General features: G+C 43.7%; 1 protein-coding gene across 3 annotated transcripts in view; it reads right to left on the bottom strand.

Moving 5' to 3' along the window:
• Positions 1 to 2,658: 2,658 nt before the first annotated feature.
• Positions 2,659 to 12,637, bottom strand: part of LOC109465413 (nuclear receptor subfamily 1 group D member 2-like) — a 12,107-nt gene continuing 2,128 nt past the window's right edge. The window contains exons 1-7 of one of the 3 annotated variants that reach the window (XM_019762666.1): positions 9,872 to 10,038; positions 9,483 to 9,571; positions 8,539 to 8,683; positions 6,760 to 7,007; positions 5,738 to 5,920; positions 4,803 to 5,013; positions 2,659 to 4,313 (exon numbers count right to left, since the gene is read on the bottom strand). In XM_019762666.1, coding sequence (XP_019618225.1) covers positions 3,526 to 4,313; positions 4,803 to 5,013; positions 5,738 to 5,920; positions 6,760 to 7,007; positions 8,539 to 8,683; positions 9,483 to 9,571; positions 9,872 to 9,899 — 1,692 coding nt within the window. In that variant the 5' untranslated portion in view covers positions 9,900 to 10,038 and the 3' untranslated portion in view covers positions 2,659 to 3,525. Of the gene's footprint in view, positions 4,314 to 4,802; positions 5,014 to 5,737; positions 5,921 to 6,759; positions 7,008 to 8,538; positions 8,684 to 9,482; positions 9,572 to 9,735; positions 9,809 to 9,871; positions 10,039 to 12,637 lie in introns of those variants that run through there. The other 2 variants (XM_019762667.1, XM_019762665.1) reach the window with 2 other exon arrangements.

Genomic DNA, 12,637 nt, shown 5'->3' with positions numbered 1-12,637 from the left:
GTTAAACAGTACTGAGTCGTGACCTTGGAATGGTGTCAGGATTTTGACACTTTTGTGGAGGGATGCCCAAAATAAGGGCCACCTGTTTGGTTCACATAACCTTTATATAGTGCTGCTTGGATCCACCCCAAAATTTGGCTCAGACCTCTGACTCACATCCAAGGATATTGGAGAATACGGCTGCGGTGTTATATTGCGACATTCTGCTAAATCGTTCCATGCTTTTGGTATGGAAAATATGGACATCTGTGCAGACGGCTGCCTGATGTAATATCAGGGTCATCCTACCCAAAACTTTGGAGGGGTGTTATGGGAAAATGTTTGAAAGAGATGGTATGCCAAGATGCTTTGAATATTGAATCAGATGCAACCGAGGTGCTAACAAAACATTTTATCCATATGTGTTTAATATACCTGTATCCTTAAAGTCAGTAAATGCAAAGCAGATTAAATGAGGCTTATACTTATACATCAGATAGATAGCTAGAAACTACCCAAAGATTACACTTCAGATTAGAGCAGTGTGTACTTTACAAATCACCTAACATTTAAATGGCAAATTAAATCTTATGAGGAAAGGTCAAGCAGCCCTTCCTTTTTCTCAATTGTTTGTTTGTTCACATAACCGGTAAACTGCCCATAGGCATAACACACCAGTTTTGTATGGTAGTTACAAGCTAAAGTAAGACTGCACTGTAAGAATTGAACCACTCACACCGGATTGACCCCTATTCTTTGCAATCAGTGCAGTGGAATCTTTAACGTTTAAGGTGTGGTTGTACTCAAACACAGAGCCTACAGCTTTTTATTTTAGGTCCCAGCTTTGAGGCATAAATGAATTTTTCATTGAAATTTATTGAAAAAGGAAAGTTATTCAGTATTGCTACTCTTACCACCAAGAAGACCAACCAATAAGGTAAAGTAAGGTATAGATAGATTTATTTTCTAGTGTCAATCTGGTGGTAGAGATAATCATGAACAGGCTTTTGGTAGACTTCAGAATAGAAAATTTCATGGTCTAAACCCAGGCCTATAGTACTGACTGACATTGTTATATTTAGGGCACATGTTTTCCCCAGCTTATGAGGATTAACAGGTGAGAATGTTTGCCCTAGTTAGAACCTCTGCCAGGATGGGGATATCTTAGAAGAAATCAGTCCTCAGAAGAAAGCTTTAGGGTCACTAGATGCTGGGTGCCAAGACGTGGGCAGGTATTCAAGGTTGCGAGTAAGTCTGGTTTAAGTTACGACTAGGGGCAGAGACATCTGTGCTCCAAGGTCAGTCTCCTGTTACAGAATGAAGGTTTTCCAAACAGGGTTTTTGTAAGTTGTTACCCTCTCCCCTCCTTGGCTGTAAAGCGCGTGCTGTGGTGATCAAGCCGCCTTGCAGTATAAGCTACTTCAAAAGCTACATTATGCTTCAGTTCAGTTGAGGATGAATGCTTTACCCTTTTTTTACTGATCTCAAAGACAGATATAGATTAAAGGGAATTTGGATTACTGTGGATCCTGCAGAATAGATAATGGACGTCGTATTTAACTTATTGTAAACTTTCTATTGTTATCCATTTTACCATGTTTTATATCTGTCAATAACTATTGTAAACCCTCTCACAGTTAAAACACACCATCCCTTGCATTCTTTATGTCTAGTATCTGAATTTCCTTGTGTATATCCAAGTTTCAATCTTGACGGTATACTTTGACATCATTTGCTCATCACCTTCCACACTGATCGTAAACAACAACAAAATGTGGAGCCGTCCATTCATTAGTTGGCACTCTCATTTATTGTTTGTTTTGGTTGTTTACACAGAAGAAAAAGCAAATAATTTAGCCAACTGTATATATACTTCTATATACATATACATAATGAGAAAAACCCTGATGAGGTATCCATGTGTACAGTTCATGGCTAGACTACACACTTATCAAAAACTTCTCACTCATCGAGTCTAGGATTCTTCACAACTCCTCACAACGACAACAACAACAAAACCTTAATAATAATAATAATATTCTGCTGAGTACAGGCTTAAAATATCCAACAAACATAAATTAATAGCAACATTTTTCTCTAGGTTGATTCCTGTAAATTATCATTTGAAACTAAGTATAATAATAAGTGGAGTCTTTTTTGCACAACACTTTAGGAATTTCCATTGATATATACCCAAATCTCAAGACAAAAGAAAATTGTACAAAAGTGTCAAAACTAGATACAATTATCACAGAACGGTACAAACTAGTCTGTACAGACATTGCGAGTGGTTTTATATTAAACACCTTGAGGACAGTACTATGTACACCTTCCGTTGGCTTCCATGGAAAACTTCACCAAATGGAGTGATACAAAGTTAACATGGCTTGAAAAACCACATTCTGTGGGGAAAGGCAATTTTCCAAGTGTATACAAATGAGGTATGGAATACTGACATGAGGTTAGCTACTGTTTCCTTGTGTAGCGGATAGCTACTGGTTTATATGTCACTATGAGAAGCAGAACTTCTTTCTGAGGTATGGTTAACATGAGGTATGTGTTTATCTCTATTATGGACTGAACCTGTCGGTGTTACTCAAAGCTACGCAAACTTTGACTACATGGATGACATCTCCTATAACTTTCATGAAGAGCAAGAAAATCTTTGATCAGTGATAAAACAATTGTGGTTATACCGGCTATAGGAAAATCTGTTAGTTCTATCAGTGTGGAGATAACTATGGATGGAAAGCCTAGTATAATCAACGAACTTTCTTTTTTCCAAGTACAAAAGTATCTTACTGGTTGGCTCTTTAACAATGTGTTCCCTGCCTGATTCTTGTTGCATTTTTTATCTCTTCAATCTTTAAAAAAACCTGATATTTCAGTATTCAAGATCTCCTGAAGTTGTCATCCATACAGTGAAGTTAAGGTGCTCTAACTGTATTACTGCATTCCATGGGTAGAGGCAGCGTTTTCCTAACAAAGTCAACAATTGTGTGATACACATTTGGGAAGGACTACCACAAAAAATCTGGATACACCCAACAGAATGCTGTGGTTCCTTCTAATCTTGGTGAGAACATATTGAAGAAAATCATCCCTGCAGTTGCTTTGACTTAAAATATTACAATTCTTGAGGTATGTTTTGGCAGATGTTTAAGAGAAAACAACTTGTCTTGGAACAAAACATTCTTGTAAGTAAGATATGGTTGAAGGAAGAATGCTGTGTGTATTGCCACCCCTGCCAGCAAAGGTGAGGACTAGTAGTCATGTTTTCACTAAAGTCCATGATAGAATTCAACATGTGTTTTCAGTTCTTCCATGTGAGGCTTTTACCCTGTGTCAGTGACAGCTTTCACTAGCTTTGTGTCATACTTTTACACGAAATGTTTCCATTATTATTATTATTGTCTTATCCCATCTTACAGACATATAGCAATCAACATTAATTACAAGAAGCTATTCACAAGATGATATAAATTAGCACTTTTCTTATCATACTCGGTATGTGAAAAATATTTCCCAGGGGGGGGGATGTTTCACCTATCTCTGTCCCTCGCAGGAGTCTGACTCGGAATCCATCCTTTCCTGCTTTATACGGATGCCAGGGGGGAGGTGGTACATGGTGGGGGGGGTGGAGGTTTGGGAGTCAGGGGAGGAGGAGCCACGGGAGGATGAGGGGGAGAGGGGGAGGCTGTCGGGTTTAGGGGGGTAGCTGTACAGGGGGATATTGCTTCTCATGTTCCCTACGAGGACGTTGTCTGGCATGTGGAACCTTGCGAAGGGGTTGAGGTGGGCAGGCATGACGGTGGGGAGGGTGCAGGCTGGGCTCCCCCGGAGGAGGACGGGACCCCCCATGGTGTTGATGTAGCCCTGCCCCTGCTCGTAACTTCTCCCCACCGTCAGCTGGCCATTCACGACCTCCATGGGGACGCGGACCTCGTGCCCGTCCTTCACGGCGTGCGGCGCCGTGCCGTACTCCCTCTCATACTTCCTCTGCGGGCAGCGGTGGTGCCCGAGGGCGATCTGCAGCGGCGAGAGCTCGGCATGCGCCGTGGGCGACGGGACCTGCGGTGACGCGGCCGCAGCCTTGCTGAGGTTCATGGGACACGTCTGCTTCCCCTGGGCGTCGTTCTGGGCGTCCATCTTGAAGGCGAGGAGCTTCTCGGAGTGGAGCGTGTTGAGGGTGCGGAGGTCGGGCAGCTTCATGAGCAGTTTGGCGAAGAGCGCGAGCTCCTCCGGGTGGTTCTTGGCGACCATGGCGCGGAGAGCGCGGATCAGCCTCTCCTGAAGTCTCTCCACCGCCTCCACATCCTTCACACCCTGACGATCTGAGGAAACACCAGAATACAGTCATGAGATCAGGAGTCACCGACATTGTAAGAAGACTTACTTCTCAGTAAATTTGATTTCAGGAAAGTTGTTTGATGCATGAGAAGCTCAAAATGGTTGTGTTTTATTGAGATCACTATGAAAATGGTTGCAGAAGTTAAGAACAGACTTGGTTCTTTGATGGGTGGTAGGAGTTGTGATGGAAAAGTGACTATCCAAGTAATGTAGATCATCCATGTAATGGCAGTTTTTTCACTGTACTGTGTTTTCCTTACATTGTTTCATTTATGTCTTCACTAAATTATTCTTTTGTTTATTGATTTGCTACCGTATCATTTAGTTGAATTTGTTGAATAAGTTAATTTATGAAGTGAGGCCTGCATACAAGCAATTGGCCTCCCTTTCACTGGTACAATTCATTGATATTCACTTGTTAATGTATTTGTTACCTTTTTGAAGTGCAGAAAAAATCAAACCAAAGTCCTTACCTGCTGCCACGAGAACCACCGCTGTGAAGAGAGCGATCTCGCACTCCATGAGGTTCAGGACGTTCAGTTTCTCGGCGAAGTCGAACATGGAGTTGATGAGTTCTCCGCAGCCCATCTGCAGGAGCTGGCTGCGCTGGATCCGCACGCCGTTCACAAACGTCATCATGTCGCTCTTACAGTCGAACATCGGACACAGCCGCACTAACAAGACCTGCCGGAAACATACAGGTATGGATGAGAAGGAGTAGCAGATACTCTACTGGGCAAGAATACAGTCTATCCAATGTCTTTTACCTATGCCACGAAAGTTATGTTTTCATGTGTGTGTCTCTTACAGTCAAATATAGGACACAGGCGCACTAACAAGACCTGCTGGAAACATACCAGTACAGGTGAGGACAGTAGAAACGTTCGAACATTTCAACAATAGCAGATACTGTACTGGGCAAGAATACAATTAGTCAAACTACCCAATGTAATTGTTTGTTGGCTATGCCACGAAAATTATGTTTTCAGTTGCGCGCGTGTGTGTATCCGTGCACATGTGTGTAAACATGATAACTCAAGAAGAATTACTCAAAAAGGATTATCTTGATACTTGGTATGTGGGTAGGTCTTGATGGGACCTCAAAATGATTAGATTTTGGGCCACCTGGCAGCTTGATCTATCTACATTATCCTTGGGTGCAACAAAACAAACAGTACACGACTTTTGTTTGACTTTTGTTCCTTTTTCGACTTCCAAAAATTTGTCTTCACTTTATTTGCATATCAATCAACAGGTTGTGTATATAAACCTGCTTTCCCCTCTGGTCTCTCAGTCACTGACGAAAGCTAGTGGATACTAGCTGAAACGTCTGACGTTTTCAAAATCATATCCAGTTGCTTGAGTAACTGTTTTTTGGCAGTACACGACTTCATTGAGAGTTACACACCTCGAAGCAGCCAGCCTTCAGTAGGGTGATTTGGTCGGTCTGGTTGAGTTGTTGGAATCCTGGAATACGCTTGGCGAACTCGACCACCTCCTTGATGGCTGGAGTGAACCTCTCTGAGAACTCCTCCCACATCTTGTTGGCTCCCTCCAGAGCACCGATCGGGAATGGGTTCAGCGGGCAAACCTGCACAGAAAACAGCAACAGAGGTCATTAGATAGCTATAAACAATGTCTAGAGTTAGAATTTAGATTCAATTGATCAATGTAATATAGCCAGCTGTCACCGCACAGCGTGCCTGCTAAGCTGGTGTGTTATACCGAAATGCGGTTATACCGGCTATACAGATACAGATACAGAGGTCAACAATCGTTCTGAGTGGCTGGAGGTTTTGGACGAAGTAATGTCCTACTGTAAACAGGTATAAAACTTAGGCTTATTTTTTTCAGCATTTGCAGAAATAATGCACTGATTACTGTTCATCATAAGGGACCCGCACAGCAGTTTTACAGGTATCATAGACTGGATACTACCACTGCTACTACGTAATACTTTAGATTTGGAAGACAAATTCATAAAACACTGCCAAGAAGTACCAAAACAAGACAAAGCTGTACAGCTGCTTGGAGATTACAAATATTGACTCTTTTGATGGAACGGACATATTATCAACATGTTAAGGGCAGCTGCGATTCTTGACCGTTTTATTACAGTCAAGCAGGCAATCAATTTTCCAAGCAGTTGAGGTGGCCACTACAGGGATGTCTTTATATGGCTGCTAGGTCAGCCATATTTGGCAATTAGGCCACCTTTAGTTGGAATCTGGGGCACCCATATATGGAAACAGTGCCTACCATGTACTCTCCAAGCAGAGGTTGTGGGGGAATGATCGTTAGCTTTTTATATATGGCCGTTTTTTCTCTCTTTTTTTTGTCGCTACCCCCTTCTCTGACTAATGGATACTGCCTGGCCAATACGATACTGTCTTTTTGCCACTGAGAGGGAACTGTTTGGAGATTACCTACCATGCTCATGTGCAGGTTGGGAAGATTCTGTGCCACGATTGGTTGGATGGTCTTCATGGCCGCCAGCTTCTCCCTGGTGTAGCTGCAGGTCTGGTGGTGGGCCTTGGCGATCACCATGGCAACCTCGTCCACCTCCGCTTCCTCCGAGGACGTGACTTTCAGCTCGCTCTCCGTCTGGTTCTTCAGGTTCTGCAGCTCGGCCAGGAGCCGGGCTTTCTCTCGCTTCGGCACCCGCCCGAATCTCACCGCTGCAACAAACATGAACAACAGGAACGTCAGATGATGACACTTTATTACAGCTCACTCATACAGTTACACAAGCACCCGAAGCCTGTCGGGGGTCACTACGATCAAGCGGTATAAAAGTAATCCCCTCATTGTTTGGGTGCGGCAAAATGTTTTCTTCCCGCAGACAAACTCCCCTGGCATGCTATCTCTCTATTTGGCCAATTTCTACTCTTTCCAGCCACCTCCCGAAGCCTGGTAGAGGCTACCCCTGGTGTACCAGGTGCGAAACTAGGTTATCTGTCAGTTGCCTAGCAACAGGTTCCGAGGTTGCTAGGCAACCCATCCCTCTCACCCCTGCTTGTTTTGTGGGCAGAGTGGGTAAAAGGTTACAACCTCCCATTCTAGGTCAGTGGCTGTTGACTCCAGCCATCACTGGGGCATGTCCTTATCCCACTGAGCAAACAATTCCTACATCTGAGGAATTAGGTCGAGTAGGGGAGGACTTAGCCTCTACCAGGCACCCCAGATCGCTGAAAAAATAGTAGAAATTGGCCGAAATAAAGGTATAGTATACCAGAGAAGATCCTGTGGGTCGCAAATTGGATCTTCTATGGCTTGGGATCTTCTCTGGAATACTATCCCATTACTTTGGCCAATTTCTACTATATTTTCAGTGATCGCGGTGCCTGGTAGAGGCTATCCATTCCCAACTGTTTTAAATATTTTTAGATGTTTGTCTGGTGCTGACCAGTAGGCAACAGTGCAGACCAATTTAATGGCTGATAACAGCTGACCTTTCTCCCAACCTGCTCCCAACCTGCTCCCAACCTACTCCCAACCATGATCTGGGGAAGGTTGGGAGTGTCCGAGAGGCCATCGTCCCCAATGTGTCACGGAAGTGTTCCCCTGATTTTACTGTTTCATTTTTACTGCGAGCGATAAGGGGCTATCTTTGTTTGTCATGTCAAACAATTCCTGGTACTGTAATTCACTTTATGTTCACGGTAGCAAAATTTCACGGTCTGAGAAAAATGGACATGTTCACGGAACTATGTGTTCACGGTGGTGACAGGTGTAGGAAAAAGAAAGGCCAGGAATTATTTGTTAACTGTAATGATAAGTTCACTGTACAGAAGCAACAGTGAAAACAGTGAACTTATCAGTACAGTGAACAAATCAGGAATTACAGTAATCTGATTTAAAAAAATACTGTCGAGTGCTCTTTTACCTTTAATACACTAAAGTAGCTACCAATTCTCTATTGGATATCAGGTTTAAGTGGAAGACAGAAGGCTAAAATTATACTATTTACACAGGAAAATAATTTACATTGTACAAGATAGCAGAGATGCCTGTCAGGCCCGTCCTTGGCGACCTTTTCGTATGTCCTAGTTTCCGGACATGGGGATTACATTTACCTAACGAGGAAAGGAAAATCATGCCCACACACGCGCATGCGACCCAAAGACTCAATTTTACACCGGTAATTGTCTCCTATAATTCCATCTGATTTTTCTGTCGATCTGAGAGTGGAGTGAAGAGGTTTCTTACCGTCGCGAGACATCCCCACGGCCAGGCATTTCTTGAGGCGGCAGTGCTGACAGCGGTTCCGGTTCACTCTCATGATGGAGCACTTCTCGTTCTTCGTGCACTGTTTGTATTGGATCTTCTGTTGAATGCTCCTCCGGAAAAAGCCCTGAAAAAGACGTTAAGATTATCATACATTTCGTGCGAGAATTTGTGTGTGATAAAGAAATTAGTACTAGTACTTAGTAATCTACCCAGTTCTAGAAATAAGACTAGACTCGTGCAAAATCTCAGAAAAAAAAAACATACTCAAATGTCATCTAATATATTTTTCGATGCGTTTTTTCACTGGATGATATAAACAACAGGTTATTTCTGTTTTGTCCGGACGTTTGTTTGCCCATTTTTCTACGGCAAACAAGACTCAAAACATACTCAAATATCTTTAAATATATTTTTCGATGCATTTTTGGATATATTCCTAAACAACAGGTTATTTTCTGTTTTGTTCGGACGTTTGATTGCAGATTTTTCTACGACAAACAAGACTCAAAACATACTCAAATATCTTTAAATATATTTTTCGATGCATTTTTGGATATATTCATAAACAACAGGTTATTTTCTGTTTTGTTCGGACGTTTGTTTGCAGATTTTCCACGGCTGTCACGCGCTAGCCCGCCGTACGACAGGTCAGCCCGAAGGGTAAGTAGGTCACCACAATTACATTGTATTTGGATCATTCAATCACGTAACAGATGTCCGATCCCGGCCAAAATCCTCAGGGGAAGCGACGCTGACGCAAATGAACTGTCCTTCCGCGCACTATTTCTCAGTCTACGGTACAGTCGATAACACTGTCACACAACATCGATCAGGAAAAACAGTCCGCGCAACTGTTACCTATTAAACTCTTTATCTAAATCTGAAGGCTACAAAGGAAATGTTGAGGCGGGTTTTTGTCTTACCTTACAACCCTCGCAGGCGTGTACTCCATAATGGAAGCCTGACGCCTTGTCGCCGCAAACCTTGCACAAAATCATCATTCCGTTGATCTCTGTGGTGAAAGAGAGAGAGAAAACAGTTTTGAATGGTTAGTCTACCGTCCCGTTACGGTTACTCAAACATAACAGCTGAGAATCGATTGAAACGGTACTATTTTTGGTACAAATCCGCCCGTGGTAGCCGGAATTGTAAACGAACAGCCTCGACCCTACCTACATCAAAACACGCCGGACCAGTCAAACCACAGTGAGCCAACCCAAGTTGTTTTTCCTTGTTCCTCTTCCCCCCTTTTTTCCGGGTCAAAAAGCAAGAGGGGGGCACAAAGAACACGGAAAGTTCCACACTAGCTAACCTCTATCGCCGTAGAGAAGTCCGTCCATGTTGGTAAGTTGGTGAGTTTACTGCTGTGTCTGTGCGCCTCCGTGTATCCTGGACACACGTTGCCAAATGACTAGCGGCGACTTGTGCAATACCGTGTGCCTTTCGTAACGTACGAGAGTACGGCAGTAGGTACGTTGACGTTAGGACGGTGTCCCTGTGAAGGGTAGCCCCGCCCCTCGCTCCTTATATGGCAAGCGCGTCAGAGACCTCGTTCACCTTCTACTCCGCGCGTGCAAGGCCAGGCCTACGGAAATGCCGTCAAACTTTCTTTTTTTAATGGTTGCATATTTCGTATAAGCGATCCGTCAGTTTTGATTAATTTTTCTTGATGTTGAATTGAAAATGACGAATAGTTTGAGGGGGTTAGGTTTAGGGGTGGTGGGAGGGGGGCATTTTGTTTTCTAACACGTCACACGTCAATCAACCATCCCTAATACCTCCCCTCAACATTTCGGACCAGGGCATTTCTCCCTAATCTCCCAGCAGATTTCTTCGGGGGCAAGACACTGTAGTTGGCCAGCTGGTCACCAGTTGGCACTTTGGTTGGCACCCGTACTGGCTACGGGCTAGCGAACGTCAGTAGTGTCTTGAAGAATCTGTTTGGAGATTTTCGCTCCCAAACACTAACAGTGCTAGTGTGGTTGGAGTTAGACCGTCCTTGCTGGCTCTGTTTTACGCTATTTGGTTTTTCAGACATCTCCGACGAAGAAAAAATTATATACATTAAAACACACAATATGGAAAGTGTTGTCCTGTGAGAATTAGTTGACCTATATTTAGGGTGGGATTGAGTTGGTGAGGTCATGTCATAAATACTGAGGCCTATTTTTGTTGACTGATTTAGGTCAGCAACTTCGTGCTGCATGAAACCAAACACCTGAACCAACAAGCCAAACACCCTGCCCCACTAACCCGCACTGAAAAAACGAAGCCACTGAAACTGGAAGTATCATTTTATATTTCCTCGGTCTAACAATACCGGAAATTGTACGTCACAGCCATAAATTTCTGACGGGTATCAAAGACAGCGTGGTTGTGAGAAACATCTGCTTGTGTGGACTGCACGGCAAAGTGATGTCGGTTATTATTTAAGTGTGTCATGTGATAATGATCAAACAAATCGGGGGAGATTGTCGGGCGACATGAGGGCCCCTTTCAGCGGCCTCTTTCATATTGTCTGGTACAGCCGGTTTACCTCTGGGCGATTCCCCGAAAAAGATTAATAAAAATTACACGAAAATCCAAGGCCAACTGTACCAAGGGAAAGCACAGGATTGGTGTTTACAAGTCTTGTTTTTGTCCCCCATAAATGTAAATGGCCAGTGGCAAAATACAGTCCTGAATTGTAGGAAGCCAGGCCTGCAACTTCAGTGAAACATCTCTACACTGAAAAGGGAAAACCAGCTCGGCGCTTTTCAGACGGGAAAACAGGTTATCAGTTTATTGTATTATATCATTAGTAATGATGGAGATAATTTCTGTTTATTTTGTTTGCTACTTTGGAAACGTAATGGCATATTCTGTGTTGTGCTAAATGGACAAGGTTTTTGCGAGAAAATTAAAAGATAATCAAAAGGCGTTGGCTGTGTGGTTCAGGTAATGACCATGGCCTTGCCGTTGCGGCATAGCCCAGTTTGAGGCCCACTCCCGTCCCTAATCCATTTTATCTTGCACCGATAATTACGCAGAAGGGCGCTCCGATGTCTCTGACCTACATATCGGGACAAGAGCAGCAGCCCTGGAGCCTTGTCCCGAACAAGGTCAGCCTCGCTTTCCCCAGCTCGCTACGTGCTTGAGACGTGCGCTTCCTCCGAACCACATTCAGGGACAAGGTCGGGGCGGAGGGCTCAATGTTGAGCCATCTATCCTTGGCCTTAGCCAGGGTAAAGGCGCTTTGGTTGAGTGATACTGTCCTTGGTAGCCACAGACCTAATTTTGCGTCAAGATATCGCATCGCCCATTCCTGCTCCGTGATTGGTCAGATGGATGGCCTTGATCGGGGGCACGCGGCCATCGCCTATATCCGTGGCGGAGGGCACAAAACGGGGTTTCTCAGATTTCCTCTAAAACTGTACATGCAGCCCTAAATAAACATTCCCTGGTCTTAACCAGGCGCAGGTATTAAAATATATCCACTGTGTCTCCTCCCCATAACATTTACAATAAAATCTCAGTGTTTATACTTCACACAATCCATGTCTTAGTTTAGTACAGACATATCGCCCGATGGGTTGTTCACGGGTGTCACGGTGTGTGTGTTCTCTCTAACCTCCGCCATTGCTGCCATATTCTCAGTCTGGCCACATGCTAAGCGTCAAGGTCGCAGAGAATAAACGCGTCTAGATCGCGTTTTCGACCGCTAGGATGGATTGCAACGCGTTTGGGATGTGTTAAATTCACCACGACAACGTTTTTTGAACCGAAGTATTGAGATATGGTATATTTAGCGGCGTTTTTAGACCAGGATTTCCGTACCAAGCATAGCATGGTGGATTTGTTTGGTATGTGTAGAGGCCATGGTTAACTTACATCGTAAAAGAAATCACCTGTCCTCACTACAAGAGATTAGAGATGTATTTAACAAGTGATAAATGTATAAAAGGGCAAATGTTCAGCTTGAACGTACAACACTACATCCGTGACATTCAAGTGATGCGTAGGCGATCTCTATTTTTGAAAACAGTGTTGTGTGACACAAACAATATCTGGGAGCAGTGAGCACTAGTTGGCGGGGCCC

This window comes from Branchiostoma belcheri, unplaced genomic scaffold (genome assembly GCF_001625305.1).
Source record: "Branchiostoma belcheri isolate BF01 breed outbred unplaced genomic scaffold, Haploidv18h27 scaffold15, whole genome shotgun sequence".
Taxonomy (NCBI): Eukaryota; Metazoa; Chordata; class Leptocardii; order Amphioxiformes; family Branchiostomatidae; genus Branchiostoma; species Branchiostoma belcheri.
Note: the sequence above shows the minus strand (reverse complement) of the source record. Positions and strands in the feature narration are given on the sequence as shown.